Raw genomic sequence first — 19,754 nt, forward strand, 5'->3', positions numbered from 1 at the left:
ACAGTTAAGGCGAGCACAACTTTGTTTTCAAAATGCTTTAGAAAGAATACAAATAGACAGATTGATTTGAAAATAGCTAAGCCACCTCAGAGTCAGACTTTGTGGTGCAAATTTGAGTCACCGAGTTCCTTCTCCAAATTACTTGGTTTTAAGTTTTCAAGTAATGAGGAATCAGACAAGTATGGAAACTGGGGTGGGTAGTTGAGAGTTGGCATGTTCAGTGCCAGCCACAGACACTGAAACTAGGATGGGGAGCTAAAAATGGACGTGCTTAGAGCAGATCACACAGAACTGAGACGAGCTGAGAATAAGGAAACTCGGGGGATACCACAGGCACATTGGGCAGAGACCAGGAAGAGCTGAGCCTTGGGAAACTGCTCAGGCGTCACTCCAGTCAGATTCAACACCAGTTCCTCAAGGAAAACCTCAGTTATTGAGAGGCTGAGTGAATGACCTGTCCACAGACACACCTCCGTGGTTCAGAGAGAGGCCTGTACCCCAAAGCACCATGAATTCAAATTCTCTATTTGCTTGACTTCTCTGATGAGTTTTATGTGAATCAATTCTATGGACCCCACCTACACCCTGGGCAGTATCCACTAAAATTATATTAATGGACTGCCACTGAGTTCATCTAGTATTCAGCACCAATAGCTGATCTAATTGGTACAGCCCTGCAGTTTGGGGCTCCCACTGCTTCCTAGTGTTACCTCCAGTTAGTAGTTCAGTGGCTGAGAAATGCTCAGGAAACCTCCCCAGAGCACCCATTCATCCCATAATTGCCCCAAATCGTGCCCTACTCAGTACCTCAACTTTCTCAAAAAATTCACGGCCTAACAACTTCTTTAACAGGGAATTTAGGTTGTCGTCACTTAGCACCTCCCTCTGCTCCTCATACCTTTCCAGAACATAAGAATTTAAATCTTAAAACTCTAGCATCAGAAACTCAGGAAATTAAATGGTAACAAACTTTATTAATGCAGAGGTAAGGTTGCCCCGTGACAGCTTGCACCTCCAAAACATCAAGTTCAGCAAAACTCAAACTTCTGAAAACCCGGAAATTCAGAGAAATGTTTATTATAGGAGTTGGTGGTCCATTTAGACAGCTGTAGTTCTCATCTAGGTTTGAAGCGGATATGCTACTGTGGTGAGGTAATAATCAAGAGACCTCGCTTTTATACAGTGCTTTTCATTATTAGATCCCAAAGAACTTTACAACATTACCCCAATTTTACATATAGGAAACTAAGGCACAGAGAGGTGAAGTGACTTGCCCAAGGTCATGAAGCAGACCAGTGGCAGAGATGGGAACAGTCTCAGTTCGGCACTCTTCCACTAGGCCACATGATTACTGTGTGATTCCTCAGTGCTCCTCCCTACTCCTGTACATTCTGTTATAGCGGAATGGTGAAAATGGCTGTGTTTTGAAACATTTGCAATATATAGTTGCTAAGAAGGACAATGAGAGAAATCTCATCCATTGTCTATGCCCCAAAATCTTGACAGTTTTAATATATGATAGTTTCCCTCCCACTGAGTATTTGCATGTGTAATTTATCTTTTCAAAAATATTTTCAGTGCCTTCTGAATATTCTGCTGTACTCTTATTATATTTCTTAACACACACACACACACAGACCCTGTGACAGAGGCAGATTTTTCCCAAGTGTTTAGCTTATTCTCAGATTTCTGCACAAGGTGGGTTTCAAACATTCGAAGTTGCTGGGATTTGAACTTAAATGATTTTTTCTGGGGGCTGTATCAAATGACTCCACATTTAGATCACTAACCCTAGCTTGCACTCCCATGAGGCATAGCAACTGTGAAGACAATTTGTATGCATGCAAATTTTAGATTTTGAAGACTTATTGTTTAAACAGGAAGGGCTTCCCAATGTTACCTAGAACAAAGCTGGTACTCCATTATAATACTATATGATTCCTGGAGCTCTACACATGGATCAGCAGCATAAAAGGCCCAGGGAGGTGTTAAGTGACCCATTCAGCTCAATGAGAAGTTCTCTACTGAAAGAATATCCCATGGAGATGAGTACAGCCTGAAACAATAGTTCTGAGACATGTGAACTATTCCAGTCATGTCAGTGAGTATTCCCTTTCCCCCTCACTAGGGCTGAAGAGTTTTGATAAGATATCAAGCTCACCCATTGTTTCGGATCCTGATCTCAGTTTCAGTGTATTCTTGATGAATAGAAAAGGAGTACTTGTGGCACCTTAGAGACTAACCAATTTATTTGAGCATAAGCTTTTGTGAGCTACAGCTCACTAATGAAGCGCTGCAGCTCACGAAAGCTTATGCTTTCTTTTCTTTTGCGAATACAGACTAACACGGCTGCTACTCTGAAACCTTTCATTCTTGGTAAATATTTCAAGCATGCTTGTTTAAACTCCTCACCCAGAAGGACAGAGCTTACCCATATCTTGGCTCACATATGGGGGAAGGGCTAGGGAGAGAGGTAGACACTCCGAGAAAGGCAAGCTCCCCCCACATGAGGCGTTGGGGAGGGTGGGGGGGGAGAGACCCCTAGATGGGCAGGACTCCCCAGATGCTGGCACTCACATCGGGCAGGGATCAGACCACCGGGGGGAGCAGTGGGGAAGGAGAAGGGCTCAGACCACCCCAGATAGACAACTCCCTTTCAGAACCTGGCTCACATGGCGGGGAGGAGCGGAAACAGATAGGCAGATCACACCCCTGTAGATGGGTTGGGGACCTCCAGATCATGGCACACACACAGGAGGTGAACATGGGGCTGACAGGCACCCCTATCCCATTATCTCCCAGTCCATCTGTCACCTTACCCTCATAATCCCCATCCAAGTGTCCCCCTCCACCTAGTAGTACCCATCTCCTCCACATCACCTGATACAAATGCCTCTCTCCCCCTAGTCCTACCTACTTTTCCATCCATAATCATCCTCCCCTCCAGGCAAGCATTTGCTTGTGGAGTTCATTTTATTTTCAAAAAATAGTTTCAATGCCTTCTGAATATTCTAGTGTACTCTGATTATATTTCGCCAAAATAAAAATCCCCCTTTCATAGAGTTTAATTGGAGCAGTATTTCTGCTCTTTTACTTCAGATTTCTGCCCTTCAGAAAGCATCAATTTTAAGAAAAACTGTTTTTCCCCCCAAAGAGCTATATTTTGTGAATCACTTAGTCAAATGGTCCCAACTTTGGAACACTGCCAGTACCCCAAGACCCCATGAGGCACAGCAAATTTCAAGACAACATGATTAATTATGCAAATTCTAGAGCACTTAGAACAGCCAAGCTTTAAAACAGAAAAGCAGGTCTTAACCTTAACTATAGCAGAACTGTTACTCTGCTGTAACAGAGGTAAGGCGTCCTACTACAACCTTTACAACAATAGCATTATAAGAAAATATAAATGTTGTAAAACCAAGAAATGCAGAGTTAAGATAACTCTTCCCACCCATAATGGTCAAACAACCTTAACTAATCAAATGGGAATATCAATCAAAAGCAAGAATCTAACAGAATCCTAATCCCTTCCCTAATGAAACCTGTCGTCTTCTCTGTTCCAATACAACTCCAAATCAACACTCCAATTTATAGTCCAATGGACCTTCACTGCACTCTGTCCAGCACCAATGATCCCAGGATGACCTGCTGATGGTTTGCAGAAGCTAATGGAGGGTTAAGGTTCTGGGATCTCTCTGAGAGTATACCTACACTTGGAGCTGGGGGTCTGATTCCCAGTTCAATTAGACATACTCATATTAGCTCTCATTGAGATAGCACACAAAAAATAGTATCACCGAGGTAGCACAGGAAGTGTTAAGAGGCAGCGCAGCCATAAACCCATATGAACACAGTGGGTATGCATTCAGCACAGCTAGCCCATGCCACCAGTCACTGTTGCCCATGCTACTCTAGCTACACTACTGGTTTTAGTGTACTAGGTCAATGAGAGCTAGCACAAGCATGTCTATGTGAGCTGTGAATCACACCCAAAGCTCCAAATGTAAACATATTCTGAGGGTCTCTTAAGGGCTGGGATCAAAGAGGCCAGTGTTAAGGTTGTGTAGAAAGTCTCTCTTAATTCTGCATTTCCTTGTTTTCCTACATTTGTTCATGAGGAAACACTAATATTCTTGCTTGTGAACAATAAGAGTCCGGTGGCACCTTAAAGATTAACATGCTTGCGAACATAACTTTTCATGTTAGTTGCTGGGTTCAAACACAAACTTGTGTTTACTTGCAGATAATGTGCACAAGCATGTTGATGATATGCTCGCGCATTGCTCTCGTAGTCTACCCATTTTTCCTTTCACACCTTAAGGACTGGTTAATGCTGATTTTACTGGTATAATTTACGAGTACTAATTCTGTATTAAGCCATTGATAATACAATTGTAAAACCTACTTGATTCACCATCTTCTCCTTTACTAGCAGAGCCTGTAAAGAATATACTTCCATCCTCTGCAACAAGTAAGGCATGCGAACCATCATGTCCAACGGAGAACTGGATAATCTTTGGAGATTTCGTGATTGGCAGTTCAACCCATTTTCCTGCTGAAGGACCACCTTGTTTGATTCCCAGGCTCTGATATTTGCCAGTGTAATAAATCTGAAAGGAAGAGTTATATTGTTCTCCTATCGTATCATAATACTTAAAATGAAACAATAACTGTATCTAATAAAAGCAAGATTCAAAATAAAGGGGTTCAAGGATTTTTCCCATTTGATGATTTAATGGTAAATAAGTTAAAAATTAGTCTTAATAATGACCTTAGAAAAGTTTACTATAAATGACAACCATAACTGGACTTATTTCCAGCTATGACCTCAGCAAGGTGAAATGGAATACAACAGCAACATGCATTTTTTCCCCAAGATACTCTATGCCATAGCTCTCTTCCTTTGTTTGCTCAAAAATCTTTTGATAGTTAATTATGCATTAATACACCCAAAACTACATGAGGATTCATTTGATTACAGGAGCAGATTAACAGAAAGCATGCTTACAAAGCAAAAAGACCAAGGAAAACCAAAATAAAAAACACATTCTTTAACTTATCCAGTTATTCAATATGTTAGTACATATTGTACTTTTGGTACTTAGTGTCATGATCTGGTACAAGGCACATGCTAAAACACTGGTAAAATGAGTTAAATTAAGAAATGTCAGTCTGAACATTGCTTTTAAAAAAATATCAATTTAAACATCATCCAATACCAAAAACTCTCCTTTTTTAGAAACATAGGACAGAAAAAGAAGCAATGGGGGGAGGTCTAGTTGGATATTAGGAAAAACTATTTCACTAGAAGGGTGGTGAAGCACTGGAATGGGTTACCAGGGGAGGTGGTGGAATCTCCATCTTTAGAGGTTTTTAAGGCCCAGCTTGACAAAGCCCTGGCTGGGATGATTTATTTGGGGTTGGTCCTGCTTTGAGCAGCGAGTTGGACTAGATGACCTCCTGAGGCTTCTTCTAACTCTAATCACCGTATGATTCCTATGGATTTACAATACCAAAAGAATTGCAATACCAAATCAGACCACTGTTGCAGCTGGTCCCAGTAGCCTGTCTGCAGCAATAACCAGTACCAAGTTACAAGAGACCTTACAATGCACAATTATGAAGTGACCTGCCCACACAAGACATTTCTTCTTAAACCCCATCAGCTTAATTATTGGTTTATGCTACAAGACACAAAAGTTCATTCAAAAATATATCCTATGTAACATACTCTTCTCCATATCTGAATCTCTGAATACTTCCCACGCAATTACCTGTCACTTAAGCGGTCTATCCTGAGCCACTCTTCACATATCCTCTGTATTGTTAAATCCCATGGGTTTTGCCTCTGAGTAGCACTCAGTGGAGGGATTCTTTCAATCCACCCCTTTTGCATGTTCCTCCAGCTTCTCAATAGCACACCCATTATGGCAGCTATTCTGTATTTATTTTTTACACATGCCCCATATATTTCCATCTTCTTTTCTAGATAACGTTGGCATAAAGGGTTGCTGAACTCCGACAAATCTTGGCATTTGTTATAGACTCATTCCATTTATGAAAGTAGTGTTTTTGAGGCATTTTGCTTTGGAAGGCATTTAAATGTCTGTCTGTAGCTCTAGGGGATTTCCAGCTTTTATACCCATATGTTAGGACTGAAATATCCATATGTCTATTCCCTTTATGAATTCCACCAAGCTTTGGTCTTCAATATCTTATGGGAATTAATTCTACAGGCTAAATCCATTCTACTTAAGTATTTACTTTTTGCCTTTCAGACTCTCATACTACCTCTTGAGGCAGCATTTTGTGAAGCAGTCTTGCAGTACTTTTGGTCACTTCTTTGAGACAGCACTGCAGGCATCATACCCTTTAGCTAAGTGCCATTCTTAGTGGCAAAGACAGTTCTTTTACAGACTCACCTGATTCATGGAACATTAAAAGGCAAGAAGTAGTAATGGTTATTTACTGTAACTGTGTTTTTTTGAGATGTGATGCAGACATGTATTCAACTTAGGTGTGCCACACCTAGCACACTGGAGCCGGACAGTACCTGCAGAGGGGCAGCACTCCCACGTCATGGCTGTGGCTATATGAGGTGACACTGCCCCAACCCCCTCTCAGTTCCTTTGCACCAAAAGCTCAAGTGCAGACTATGATGGAGAGTGGGTCATGGAATACACATCTGCATCACATCTCAAAGCACCACAGTTACAGTAAGTAACCGTTCCTCCTTCTTGGAGTTGATGTAGACATATTCGCCACTTTAGGCTTGTCTACACTTACCGGGGGATCGATGTGCAGTGATTGAGGAATCGGTGGTAGATTTAGAAGACCCGTTAAATCGACCACAGATCGCTCTCCCATTGGACTCCTGTACTCCACCGGATCAAGAAGAGTAAGGGGAGTCAACAGGGGAGTGTCTCCAGTCAACATCGCGTAGTGTGGACTCTGAGGTGAGTAGATCTAAGCTACATCGACTTGAGTTACGCTACTCACGTAACTCAAATTGCGTAGCTTAGATCGACTTTCCTGTAGTGTAGACAAGGCCTCAGCTCACTCAAAAGCAATATGGAAACATCACTGAGGAACGCTATCGGCGTTGCTTGTGTTCTCATCAAATGAGTTTGTATCTGCTGAGAAGGCATAGCTGAAGCTCTCATACACAGTCTTGGAACAAGAGGTTATCCATCTAGAGATGGTCTGTGCAGAGACCTGTGGCCTTTTTGTGAGGTCCGCATATTAAACAAACAGTGAGGCAAAGTATGAAACAGTTCAGTCCTGTTCAGATGAAAGGTTAGACACTGCTTGACATCCAACATATGGAAGAGCTGTTCCTTTGGGAAGAAATGCGTCTTAGGGAAAAAACACAGATAAATACACCGCCTGATTCAGATGAAACTCAGATCATCTTGGAAAAAACTTTGGGTGTGGCCAAAGCATTATTTGCCCCCTGGAGAAATGCACGTAAGAAGGGCCCACCATCAGGGCCTGCAACTGACCCACCCTCCTTGCAGATGTAATGGTTATCAAGAATGCAGTTTTCTGAGACAGGAGGGGCAGCAGACAGGATGCAAGGGGCTCCAATGGAGGGTCAACTAGAGCCAGCAGAACTGCGTTTAGGTCCTACAATGGGACTGGCTCTCGGACCTGATGATGTAAGTGGAGAAGCCCTTTCAGAAATCTTATCACGGTAGTATTGGAAATAACTGATTTCTAAATAAGGGGATGAAACACAGATATTGCTGCAAAATGCACTCAGTGAACTGAGAGTCAGCCCTGATTTCTAAAGATGTAGTAGGTACTCCAACATGTTCTAGATGGAAGTCCCTGTTGGTTGGGTCCCACAGGCCAAGAACCACACCGAGAACCTCTTCCACTTCACTAAGTAGGCTGTCCTAGTGGAGGACTTCCTACTGTTGAGTAGGACATGTTGGACAGACGCCATGCACTGTTCTACCTCTTCATTCAGCCATGCAGCAGCCACGCCATGAGGTGCATGGAGCTAATCACAGGATGGAGAGTGTGGCCATGGTTCTGAGTGAGCAGGTCGGGACAGAGAGGAAGCGGTATGGGAGCCTTGAACAAGGAGGTATGTGAACCAGCACTGTTTCAGCCACACCACAACAATTAAGATGAGCTTGCCCCGATCCACCTTGAGCTTGAGGATGCCCTGAGGAATGATCAGAATAGGGTGAAAGGTGTACAACAGAGTCAACTACGTGCTGCAGTGGAAAGTATCCGAGAGGGAGCCCGGGCTGAGCCCCCCCAAAAAACAGAATTGGCACCACTTTCTGTTTTTCCTCATCACAAAGAGGTCAATCGTGGGGATGTCCCAGATCGCAAAAATGACCTTGAGGACATTGGCTGTCAGGGACCACTCATGGAGAAAAACCTGCTGAAATGGTTCACAAGACAATTCTGCATCTCCAGCAAGTGGACTGCTACCGTAGGGATGTCGTCTTTGATGCAGAATTGCCACAGGTTGATGGCCTCAGAGCAGAGTAACCTGAAAAGTGCTCCTCCTTGTTTGTTCACATCGCAGTGGTATTATCGGGGAATATGTGAACCACTGAGTCCCTGATATGGTACCGGAAGGCACAACATGCATTGTGGATGGCCCAAATGTTGATATAGAGCGAGGTTTCCTGTTCCAACCCCAGGATCTGCATACACTGAGTCCAGATGCATCCCTCCTCCCCCCTCCACCAAAAGGGAGGCATTAATAACTAAACTTGATTGGAGAAGGCTGAGTGAAGGGGACTCCTCAGTACACACTGCATGGGATGCCCAAAAGCTCAAGGAGTCTAGGACTAGTGGAGGAACACAAACCAATCTATCCACAGAACGTAAGGCAGGACAGTAGACCATCCTGAGGCCACATATGAAGATGGTGAAGGTATAACCTGGCTAACTAGACCACTTATGTCCCAACAGGCTCAGAGACATCCTGACTGTCATGGAGGCTGAGATTGCAGACTGAGGCAGAGCTGTTGAAATGCCTAGAAACAATTAGTTGGAAGAACGCTCTCGACGTCGTGGAATCTAACAGGGCCCCAATGAACTCAATTTTCTGAGTGGGAGCCAACGATGACTTTCTGGCATTTAAAATTAACCCCAGTTGGTGGAGCACAGACAACATGATAGTGACATTGGCAAGAACCTCCTCTCTAGAGCCACCCTTCAGTAAGCAATTGTCAAGGTACAGGAAGATATGGATTCCTTTCCTCCTGAGATACGCCATGACCACAGCAATGCATTTGGTGAAAAGTCAGGGGGCAGAAAAGAGGCTAAATGTTCTCCTACCACAAACCGAAGAAAATTTCCTGTGATTCGTTAGAATCGTCATATGAAAGTAAGCATCCTGAGATCCAAAGCAACTAACCAGTCATTCTGAGACAACACGAGGAAGAAAGCCAATAGAGTGACTATGCTGAACCTCATGTATTTGATGAATATGTTGAGGCCGCGAAAGTCAAGGATAGATCTTATCCCACTCTTGGGTTTTGGTATCAGGAAGTACCAAGAGTAGAAGCTGTGGCCCCAATGTTCTAGCAGAACTTCCTACACCTCTCCCAACGTCAGCAGAGGGCTGACTTGCTTAATGAGCAGTGTTTCGTGAGACGGGTCCTTGAAGAGGAACAGTGGGATATGGATGGCATGTGTAGAGGAACTGGATGGCATAGCCCCATCTGACAGTGTCTAGAACATAGCTGTCAGAGGTAATCAAGTCCCACACATTGTAAAAATGGGACAGTCTGTCCCCAAAGGAACATGGGGACAAAGAAGGTAAAGCAATAATTAGAACAGTGCTCTGGACCAAGCACTCAAAATGGCTGCTTAGCAAGTGCCAAGTGAAGGCATGGACTGACTGAACCCTGAACCTGAGTGATTCCTTTTGTGAGACCTATCCCTCTTTCTGGGGTAGTCACCCTGCTTCCTGTTGCTGAACCCCATAGTAGCATCTCTGCGTGGGCTGTATATACGCCCCAAAGGACCTCCAGGTAGCCCTGGAATCCTTAAAGGAGTGCAAAAAGTGCCAGTCTTGTCCAAGAACTAGGTCTGGATATCAAAAGGCAAGTCCTCAATGTCTTGCTGGACATCCAAAGTGATCCCAGAGTTTTGCAGCCAGGAAGTTCTCCTCAGAGTAACCACAGCGGCTATCACCCTGGCTGCAGCACCTGCAACATCAAGGGGGGACTGCAGTGATATCTTGGCCACAAACCAGCCTTCTGTGACAAACACCCTAAATTCCTCACGCAAGCCCTTGAGCAACTGGTCCACACACTTGGACACTGCTGACCAGCTGAGAAAATCAAATGTGGACAGCAAAGCTTGTTGATCGGTTGGGACGATAAGGTACAGACCTTTCTGGCCAAAGGTCCAACTACATGGACCTTCTATCCTTGAGGATGGGCTTGAACTTACCCTGTCAGGCGCTGTCATTCATTGCCATTACAACCAGAGAATTCAGGGACAGATGGGAACAGAACCCTTAAAATTCCTGCACAGGAGCACAGTAGCGCTTCTCCATGCGCTTAGCTACCAGTGGTACTGAGACCAATGTACTCCACAGGGCTCTCACTGTCTCGAAGAGCACATTATTACTCCAGAGGGCCACTCTCTCAGGGACAGATGGCTGTAGAATGTCCACCAGTGTGTGTGTGTTCTCTTGGAGAAACACTGCCTGGATGCAGAAGGATACAGCTCCACAGCGTAAAAGGTCCTGGTATGCCATAAAGTCTTCCAGAATAGAAGGGGAGGACAAACCAGGCAGCACTGCATCATCTGGAGATGAGGACAAGGCTCTTGGCTGAGCCAAACCAGCTCTTGCTCCTGGAATGACATACCCGGACAGAAGGACTCCAGCAGCTCTTCAGGGAGGAAAACCACCGATGTCTGAGCTTGCAGCTGATCTGCAGCCACCATTGTCAATCTTGCCTTTGAATGGGACCAGGAGCGAGATCTCCACTAACAAGAAGCATCCCACGGTCTCCAAGGTAGGCACTGATACGGATAGGACATTGGTGGCTAGTAGGTGCCAGGCCAGGGACCTCCATCCAGGGCATGTGTCAACCGCGGCAGCCATACTGGTCCACTGGCAGGCTAAGCAGAGCAGGAGGCGGATGACCCCAGCTTGGAAGCAGAAGAGTCCTGTGATCTCAAAGACATGGGTGGAGCAACTCCCAAGGGAGCCAAAAGACAAATCAATTCATCCATTGCCCAAAATGAGTCTGGAATCAGTGCCCCCGATGAAGGCGGTACCATCAGTACCAACCATGCTGGTACCGCAGGCAGCATCAATCCTTGTGCACCCAAGTGCATCAATGTTGAGAGTGGTGACAGTTGCCATGGAAGCAGCTGTGGCATCAATTGTAGCGGGGCCACAGATGGTCCCAGTACCGAGGTCCCCGGTACTGATTCTGGTAGCATACCCATCCCAGCCACCAGGGGAGAAGCATCTTGGGTACAATGCTGAGGGGCCCAATGACTGGTGGCAAACTCCTTTGGAGGGGCTATCGAAGGTACTTGACTTGTAAAATCTTGGACCAGCTATGAGGATGGGCCCGAAAGGCAGGGCAATTCTACCACAGTCTGGTACTTCGATGCAGTGGATACAGTTTGTAAGGCCTCGCCCTTGTCGGTACCAGACTCAACGAACATCCGGAGACCAGAACTGGAACAATGGTATTAGGGTTATGACCTCCCTACTCAGTACTAGGGAAGAGCCAAAGGTACCTGCGCCATCATGCGTACCAGAGCCAGCCCTCCATCAGTCTGAGCTCTTTCTGGGGGAGGCAAAGGAGTTGCCCCACAACCTGGAGCCATTATAATTTGTCTTATGAGACATCTTCTTTGGCACAGATGACGGAGAAACGCTCCTGAGCCTCTTCAGAGAGGCACCTGCCCCAGAACAAGAGACAGCAGCACTCTCCAAGCCCAAGGGTGCTCTCCGGCCCAAGGAGGGCCTCAGTACCAGATCATGTCACATGGCCTGTTCAAGCAGGTGCTGCTTGAGGCAAAGCTCCCACGCAACCTGAGTCCTCTCCTTAAATGATCTACGCTCTTAAGGTGTGCCTTACCAAGAAAAAGCAAGCATCCACATGTGGGGTCGCTGTTTGAGATCATTCCTCCACATGAACGGCAATGTTTAAACCCAGATGAGGGCATCACTGGGAACACTACATAGCAACTAACACTAACTACATATAATAAAAAGAAAAGGAGTACTTGTGGCACCTTAGAGACTAACCAACTTATTTGAGCATAAGCTTTCGTGAGCTACAGCTCACTTCATCAGTATGCATCCGATGAAGTGAGCTGCAGCTCACAAAAGCTTATGCTCAAATAAACTGGTTAGTCTCTAAGGTGCCACAAGTACTCTTTTTCTTTTTGTGAATACAGACTAACGTGGCTGTTACTCCGATACATATAATAAAAGTAGGCTAAGATTAAATGCAAAGTTGTGAGACTACAACCACACACAGAGCTCCGACTCCAGCCACAAGCAGTAAGAGGGAACAGAGGGTGTCGGGGCAGCGCCACTTCATGTAGCCAGAGAAGGGGCCACAGCCACAAGGTGCAAGTGCCACCCCTCTACAGGTACTGATAGGCAAAAGACTCTGGTTCAGTGCGTTGGATGCACATCTCAAATTTCACTTCAGCCTCCAGACATAGTTAAAGTTATAAAAAGTTGTTGAAAACTTTAAAAATCACCCCTAAAAACAGTGTCAATGAGTTTGGCTTGGACAAATTTCACACTGGTGGCAATGTGCTGTTCTGTACTGTATGCAGCAAGGTTGTAGATTACATTCGAAGACAGACAATTGTAGAACACATGGAAAGCACTAAAACTGAATGGAAAAAAAAATGAAAACAAGACGCTGAAACAGCAGGTCCATTGACAACAGTAAAGAAACAATGCACGGTGACTAGCTCATTCCATTAATTTTATTTTATTATGACTGATGGCATTGGTGGTTTCAAACTTGCTTAAAAATTGTAAATATATCAATAAAACATTGGGTTCAACTAATACCTGTATATATTGTGGCTAAGGAAACTAAAGTTCAGCATTTCATTTTAATAGCAGAAAAAAGGCAATTTTTTTTTTAAATTAGAGAATTTGGGTTTTTTTTTTGTTTTGTTTTTTTTAAATCACCGAAAACTAGGACTCCTGGTTCTAATAAAACTCCAGCTGCATTATAAAGAGCAATTTACAGGGAGTTCAGTGAGATTTGGTGTGGGGTGGCATACTATTCTGGCAGTAAATGGATTGTAGAATGTGAAGATCATGCATATGTAAACCCTCTGTGACAAAGTTCCTCCTCTACCTTGGTGGGTCTTGCGCTTATTGGCAGATTTGTTTGCCTTGGAGCTTCATGGCAGCCCTTAGTTTGGCCATTTTCGTGAACCCACAGTCCAGGTCAACTTCTCCTGTGCCTGACCAGGAGTTGGGAGGTTTGGGGGGAACCCGGGCCCGCCCTCTAATCTGGGTTCCAGCCCAAGGCCCTGTGGAATGCAGCTGTCTAGAGTGCCTCCTGGAACAGCTGTGTGCAGCTACAACTTCCTGAGCTACTTCCCCATGGCCTCCTCCCAACACCTTCTTTATCCTCACCATAGGACCTTCCTCCTGGTGTTTGATAATGCTTGTACTCTTAAGTGCTCCAACAGTATGCTTTCTTACTCTCAGCTCCTAGCGCCTCTTGCTCCCAGCTCCTTACCCATGCACCACAAACTGAAGTGAGCTCCTTTTTAAACCCAGGTGCCCTAATTAGCCTGCCTTAATGGATTCTAGCAGCTTCTTGATTGACTGCAGGTGTTCTAATCAGCCTGTCTGTCTTAATTGTCTCCAGAAGGTTCCTGATTGTACTGGAACCTTCCCTGTTACCTTACCCATGGAAAAGGGACCTACTTAACCTGAGGCTAATATATCTGCCTTCTATTACTCTCCTGTAGCCATCTGGCCCGACCCTGTCACACCTCCTACCAAGAACTACTCAAAAAATCTACAACAGCATGGATTATGCAGCTCCTCCAGCAGGACTGCATGAAGGCAATGTTATGAAGAATAATTTTTGCTTCTTTATTGGTTCTATCAGAGCTAATGCAAATATACCTACCTGAGCTGGAAATTACACCTCTAGCTCCAGCTGAGACATACCCAGAGATGGTTCTTACCAGACTTTATTCATCTACTCTTTGATCAGTTACTGATTTCAGCGACACATTAAAAAAGGTAGAGATTGTGCTATTTGCATTTGATGTAAAGGAGATGGATGCACAGCTGCATGTTGTCTGTATAGCACTCACATCTCAGCATCTGTTGTTTCACCAGCTATTCCCATGGTTTCAGACATACATAGCAGAATTCTGAGCATTATGGTACCCTGAAGTTAAAGGCTATGGAGATAGAGTATACACAACCTTCTGGGTTTGGTCTGAGAAGAATTCAAACTTTTTCAGGGCATTTCCATTAATCTCTGCAGGTTTTTGGAAGGTCAGGAAATATTTTATGATTAGCAGTGTCAAATACTACACAGAGTGTTTCAGAAGGTGTAGTTCCTCTTTTGTTATTTTTTTTAAACAGAGACATTGAAGTTCTCTATTAGAGCAACAAGAATCGTCTCTCTACCCTGCCCTAACTTGAAGCCTGATCAACAGGGAGTCAGATATTGCCAGTGATGTCAGAGACTTTTCTTTCCTAGTTTATCAATTAGGAAAGGAAAGTTAGACACTGGATGGTTATTTTCTGAAGACTAGCATCAAATAACCTCTCTAACTTGCCCTTTAACCATACTGAGCTTTTTCTACTTTTTGTTTTATTTTGTTTAAAAGGGAATGTGCATAACTGATGATGATGATTTTCCTAAATGATCTCCACGCTAGCTCTAAGGATTTTGATTTCCTCACTTTGTACTTCAGGATCTTTTTGACTAGTTTATTTTATTTTGAAATCCACCTTCCTAACAGTATCATAGTGCTACTTTTTGATATAATCCCAATCCTGAAAATGTTGAACAAAGGAGAAAAAAGTGATTCCAGGAATGTTTTTTTAAAAAACATTTGATAGAAAAAAGTTGCATTCTTGTAAATATGGGATTCAAAAAATGAAACTGACCAAAACACTGCAGTACTCAAAGAATCCACACACTGACATATCACTGGATATGTCACTGGATATGTCACTGGATATACGATTCTTTGTGTGGATTTCAATATACACATTATGTTAAAACATTCATTTTTCAGTAAATACCTACAACCACTGTGGATGAGTAAATTAAAAATGAATGTTTGTTACTATACCACAGTAATCATCATGTGTATATTGATAAACAACCACAAAACATTGGGCCAATTTTTTGCTGACATAGCACGTACAGCACCATTGACTATGTTTGTAGTTTAGAAACCTTTATCTCCAATGTCTCATAAGCTGTTAGACAATATCATCATCAGAGTGTCTCTGAACCTGTTTTGTCTCCAAAGTTTACCTTTCTTAGAGAATGTAAAACCTCATGCAGCACTTCTGAAGATGATCAGGGTTGTCAGTAAATCAAACATAATACTACAGAGGATCAGAGCTATGAAAACTACCATGTTTGGTTTGAAAAGGATTTTGTACATTTGAAAAAGAACCACTTCAAATTCATTTGCAATCTCCTTCATTTGAAAAGGTTCCAGATTGAGCAACTTCTATTTTTACATGGTTAAACCTTATTGTGACTCAGACACAATTTGGATTTGTAAGTTTTATGCCCATTGTCATAGGTTCAAACTATCATGCCAAAACCAGAACTCTGATCTTAGGGAAATAAAATATCTCCCTAAACTGTTCAATACGAACAGCCGTGAAAAAATCTAAACAGTTGTCCAAATGGGAAAATCACAATAGGTAATATACAAGGTCATACAAACTGTAACCAAGATAAAATGTTTTCCCCAGCTGACTTTTCCAGTTAGACCACAGACATCAACTAATATGCAGCATATCTCTGAGAAAAGTGAAAATAGTTTCCACTGAGCTGAGCTAACCTTCCTAACCACTAGGAATAGGCTTAAGCCAACTGAGGGTACAAGAGAAAGTATCAGATTTACACTCTAAATATACAGCAACAAGCAACCTGTTAAGAACTTGTAGAGAACCATGCAGCATAAAGAAGGTTTGTAGAAGTATCTAGGGCTTGTAGATAAACAATTCAAGCAAAATAACTGTTTATTTGCAGAAGACTGCAACCTCACAATAAGGTTGATTTTAGACATACAATTTGAATTAAATAGTTCTCACTGAGTTCCTCAAGATTCCCATTTAAAAATACCAGCCTCTTTAAAAAATTAGTATTCCAACAAAAAATCTGCATTGATATTGCTTCCTTAAAAGGAGGCACTGACAAGGTACAAAAAATTGAACTATTCACATTGAAATCCATTTTGAGTTACTAAATTTTACAAATTAAGTAAACAAAAAAGCTATTTAAAACTGAAGAGACTTTTTTAAGTTTAATTTACTTTTCACCATCTGTGTTGTTTCTTTTCTTCACTTCATCCAATTTGGATTGAAGATAAACTGATCATTGTGATACCTCACAAGAACTAAAAAGTAAAACTATTTAAAGTAGTGTATGGAATTCCACCATTATAAAACTGTTTAAAATTCCTATCTATAAAAAACCTGCTTTCATTCACATGTAAAAGAAAGATTCATGAAAACATGTCTAAGCTTAATGAGTGATACTCACCAGTCCAGAAAGCATCTGGACAAAGCTCTACTAACCAATTTAGTGGTGAAAAGGACGTTGCACAGAACTTCCGCACTGGGAAGCATTTGATCCACTGTATGCTTTGTTATCTCTCCTCCACCACTACCCCACCCTTTTTTTTGGTAAACACAAAACCTAAATTATGACATAAAAATAAAATTATTTGATAGTACAGCTTAGAAAGTACATTTAGGGTCTAAAGGCTGTTTCTTAGCTACTCATTAAGAAAAATATCTCAAACTTATATGCAAGAATTTAAAACAATCCATTTACAATTACTATGCAACACTATAACTCAGCGGTTCTCAACCACCAGCCCAATTAGCACACAGCTAATTTTTTAGCACAGTTGTGTGCTAAAAAAACCCTCAAAATTTGCCGCTCTGGTCTAAAAGGGGGCGGTGCTGGCTAAGAGGGGGACAGTGTCAGGAAGCCTGCTGGAGCACTCCTGCCAGCACGGGGCTAGTGAGTGACGCAGGGGGCCAGGGTGTGGGTTAGTGGGTCTCTGGGCAGGTTTGGGGTGCAGGGCGCACTCTGGGCAGTGAGGCGGTGGGGGGGTGCTGGGAACTATGAGTTTGTGGGAGTGCTACAGCAGCTCCAGGTTTACCCAGTCCTGGGCAGCAGGGGCAGAGTTCGGCTGCCCGGCCCCACACCCAAGGGCTCCGCTCCTGGACCCACACTGTGGAGGAGTCTCTGGGCAGGGGGACACTGTGGTTCTCAACCTGCGGCCCACGTAACACATTGTGGGCTGCATATGCAACCCACAATGATAAATACATTGAGATCCACTGCTGTAACTAATAGTGCTACCCCCTGTTAAAGCAACAACATCATTTTATGGCCCTTCCCTCTCTGTAACCCAGCAATAACTCTAGCCATTCTTTTGGATTCCAGCTGAGGAGTACTTTTCATTTAGAAAAGCCAGAAGCTGCTTTAACAAAACTGAAATTAAGTAGATGACAAAGTTAGAGAGTAAATTTTAAGGCAAGTTTTGTATACGTTCAACTACACAGACGTACTAAGAAAGAACATATAGGCTTTACTTGTAATTTAGTACTTAATTTTGATAGGACTGAAAAAATGTGAACATATGACATTTGGTTAATGAAAGAATAATCCAGTAATTTTTGTTGCTATAATTTTGTATAGGAGAGGGTTATAAAAAAATTAAATTGCTATATGAACACTACTTAATCTTATTGGTTTGTCTTTTCTACGTCACAGTGAAAGCAAATATATAAAAACTATAGGCAACTGTCAATGTACAATAGCATAATATATTTGTAGAAGCAGAAATTAATCATTCTTTTCCAAACCAATATATCAAATCTAATTTCCATAACAAAGATCTGGTAGCATATTATTTATGCAATTTAATATCAGTAATGAAATATTTCTAATACCTTTCCACTAGCAGTTTTCATTAGTGCAAATTCTCTTCCTGCACCAAGAACAGCTGACTCCTCATCGAACCCTGTACCTGAGAGCATAACAAGATGTAAATTAGGTATGCAATTTATATGTAGTTGGTTTTAAAGATAATTTTTTCCTTATGTGCCTCATCCTGCACAGTTGTAGAAGCAGATTTTGTCATTGATGTCAACTGACAATATGATCAGAACCTCAGAAAAACATTTAGTTCAAGAAAGCTTTCTTTCAACGCGAACTAATCCAAGTGATATGAAATTTCAAGTTTACAATCATACCTCTAATTATAGAAAAAAAATCAGAGCTAAAATAAAATATATTTTCCATGAACATTTTCAGAAAGTATACCTTCAATTACTTTCATTACAATGGGAAAGTTCTAAACTAATTCCAAAAGGACAACTATGTTTCACTTTAAATCCACATGGATTCCAAGTGTAGAGGCATGGCTAACTGTTATTTTAAACAATGATCCTTTTTTACATAGGATAAAGTTGATTGCTACAAACCAATATGGGTATGGGTTTAAGAACTATGAAGGTCCATGTTAGTAGTCACCAGTATATTTGTAATGGAGCCAGGGACACTCGAACAGAGGGGTGGTGGGGAGAGGGAGCATGGCCCCAGGGGAGGGGGTGGAGAGGAGCAAGTGGGGGGTGGGATCTTGGGTTGAAGAGGCGGTGTGGGACCAGGACGGGATCTTGGAGAAGGGGCAGCATAAGGGGCGGTTCAGGCTCAGGTGGCCCCCCAACTTTTAGTGAGCTTCCACCACTCCTGAATGGAGCTCTCAGTCTGAAAAGACCACTGCTACTCCCCTTACTTGTTCTTGTTCACTTTTATATATTGGATTGAATTATAGTACGAAGTTTGTACTACTTATAATGTTGAAAGAAAACGACATTACAAAATGAAGTCTTACTGATAATGTGCAAGTCTTTCTCCAGATCAAATAATGAGATACCACAGGCATGTAAGCACTTTCTAGCAAGTTTAAGCTGCAGTTCTTGTTGCAGTACTGGCTCCGTACTTGTTGCAAATATTCGAACTACAAAGCCATCCTGTAACAAATAAATCATTTAAACCATTAAACAAACATTTTAGTTAGTTTCTGTGCCACAAGTAAGTCTGACTTAATCTTACCCTGCAAAGAGTATACTTTGCATCCCCAGTCATCCTTCAAAACAAATCAGTAGGTAACACACTGACAAAATTATGGGGGGTTTTAAAGGTAGAAAAGTGACTAATAATTGGTGAAAAAGAGTGTAAAAAGAATAGAAGACAAGTAAAATGTTTTAGAGACAGACAGACCTGAAGAGATAGGCCTAAAAACTGTACTTTTTCAAATATATAACTGCGTCTGCTTCAAATGTATTAAAAACCAAACCAAGACACACAAGTTATTGAAACTCCTAAAACCATGGAACGTGTTGTCTTTTAATGTTTATTCCATGGGGCAAAAGTTATGCTGACCAATTTTTAGTCTTGGCAGCTTCACAGTGTATGTTTACTAAAAGGCTTTAAGTAAACATTTTATGGTTCATTTCGTAACAGCTAAGTAGT

General features: G+C 42.5%; 1 protein-coding gene across 13 annotated transcripts in view; it reads right to left on the minus strand.

Annotated features, from left to right (window-relative positions):
- MYCBP2 (MYC binding protein 2) overlaps positions 1–19,754 on the minus strand; it is a 426,434-nt gene that overhangs the window by 326,698 nt on the left and 79,982 nt on the right. For all 13 annotated transcript variants that reach the window (XM_077812568.1, XM_077812542.1, XM_077812622.1 and 10 more), the window contains exons 10-12: positions 19,114–19,252; positions 18,170–18,246; positions 4,409–4,613 (exon numbers count right to left, since the gene is read on the minus strand). In XM_077812568.1, the coding sequence (XP_077668694.1) occupies positions 4,409–4,613; positions 18,170–18,246; positions 19,114–19,252 (421 nt within the window). The remainder of the gene's footprint in view (positions 1–4,408; positions 4,614–18,169; positions 18,247–19,113; positions 19,253–19,754) is intronic.

This window comes from Eretmochelys imbricata, chromosome 1 (genome assembly GCF_965152235.1).
Source record: "Eretmochelys imbricata isolate rEreImb1 chromosome 1, rEreImb1.hap1, whole genome shotgun sequence".
In the NCBI taxonomy this organism is placed as follows: domain Eukaryota; kingdom Metazoa; phylum Chordata; order Testudines; family Cheloniidae; genus Eretmochelys; species Eretmochelys imbricata.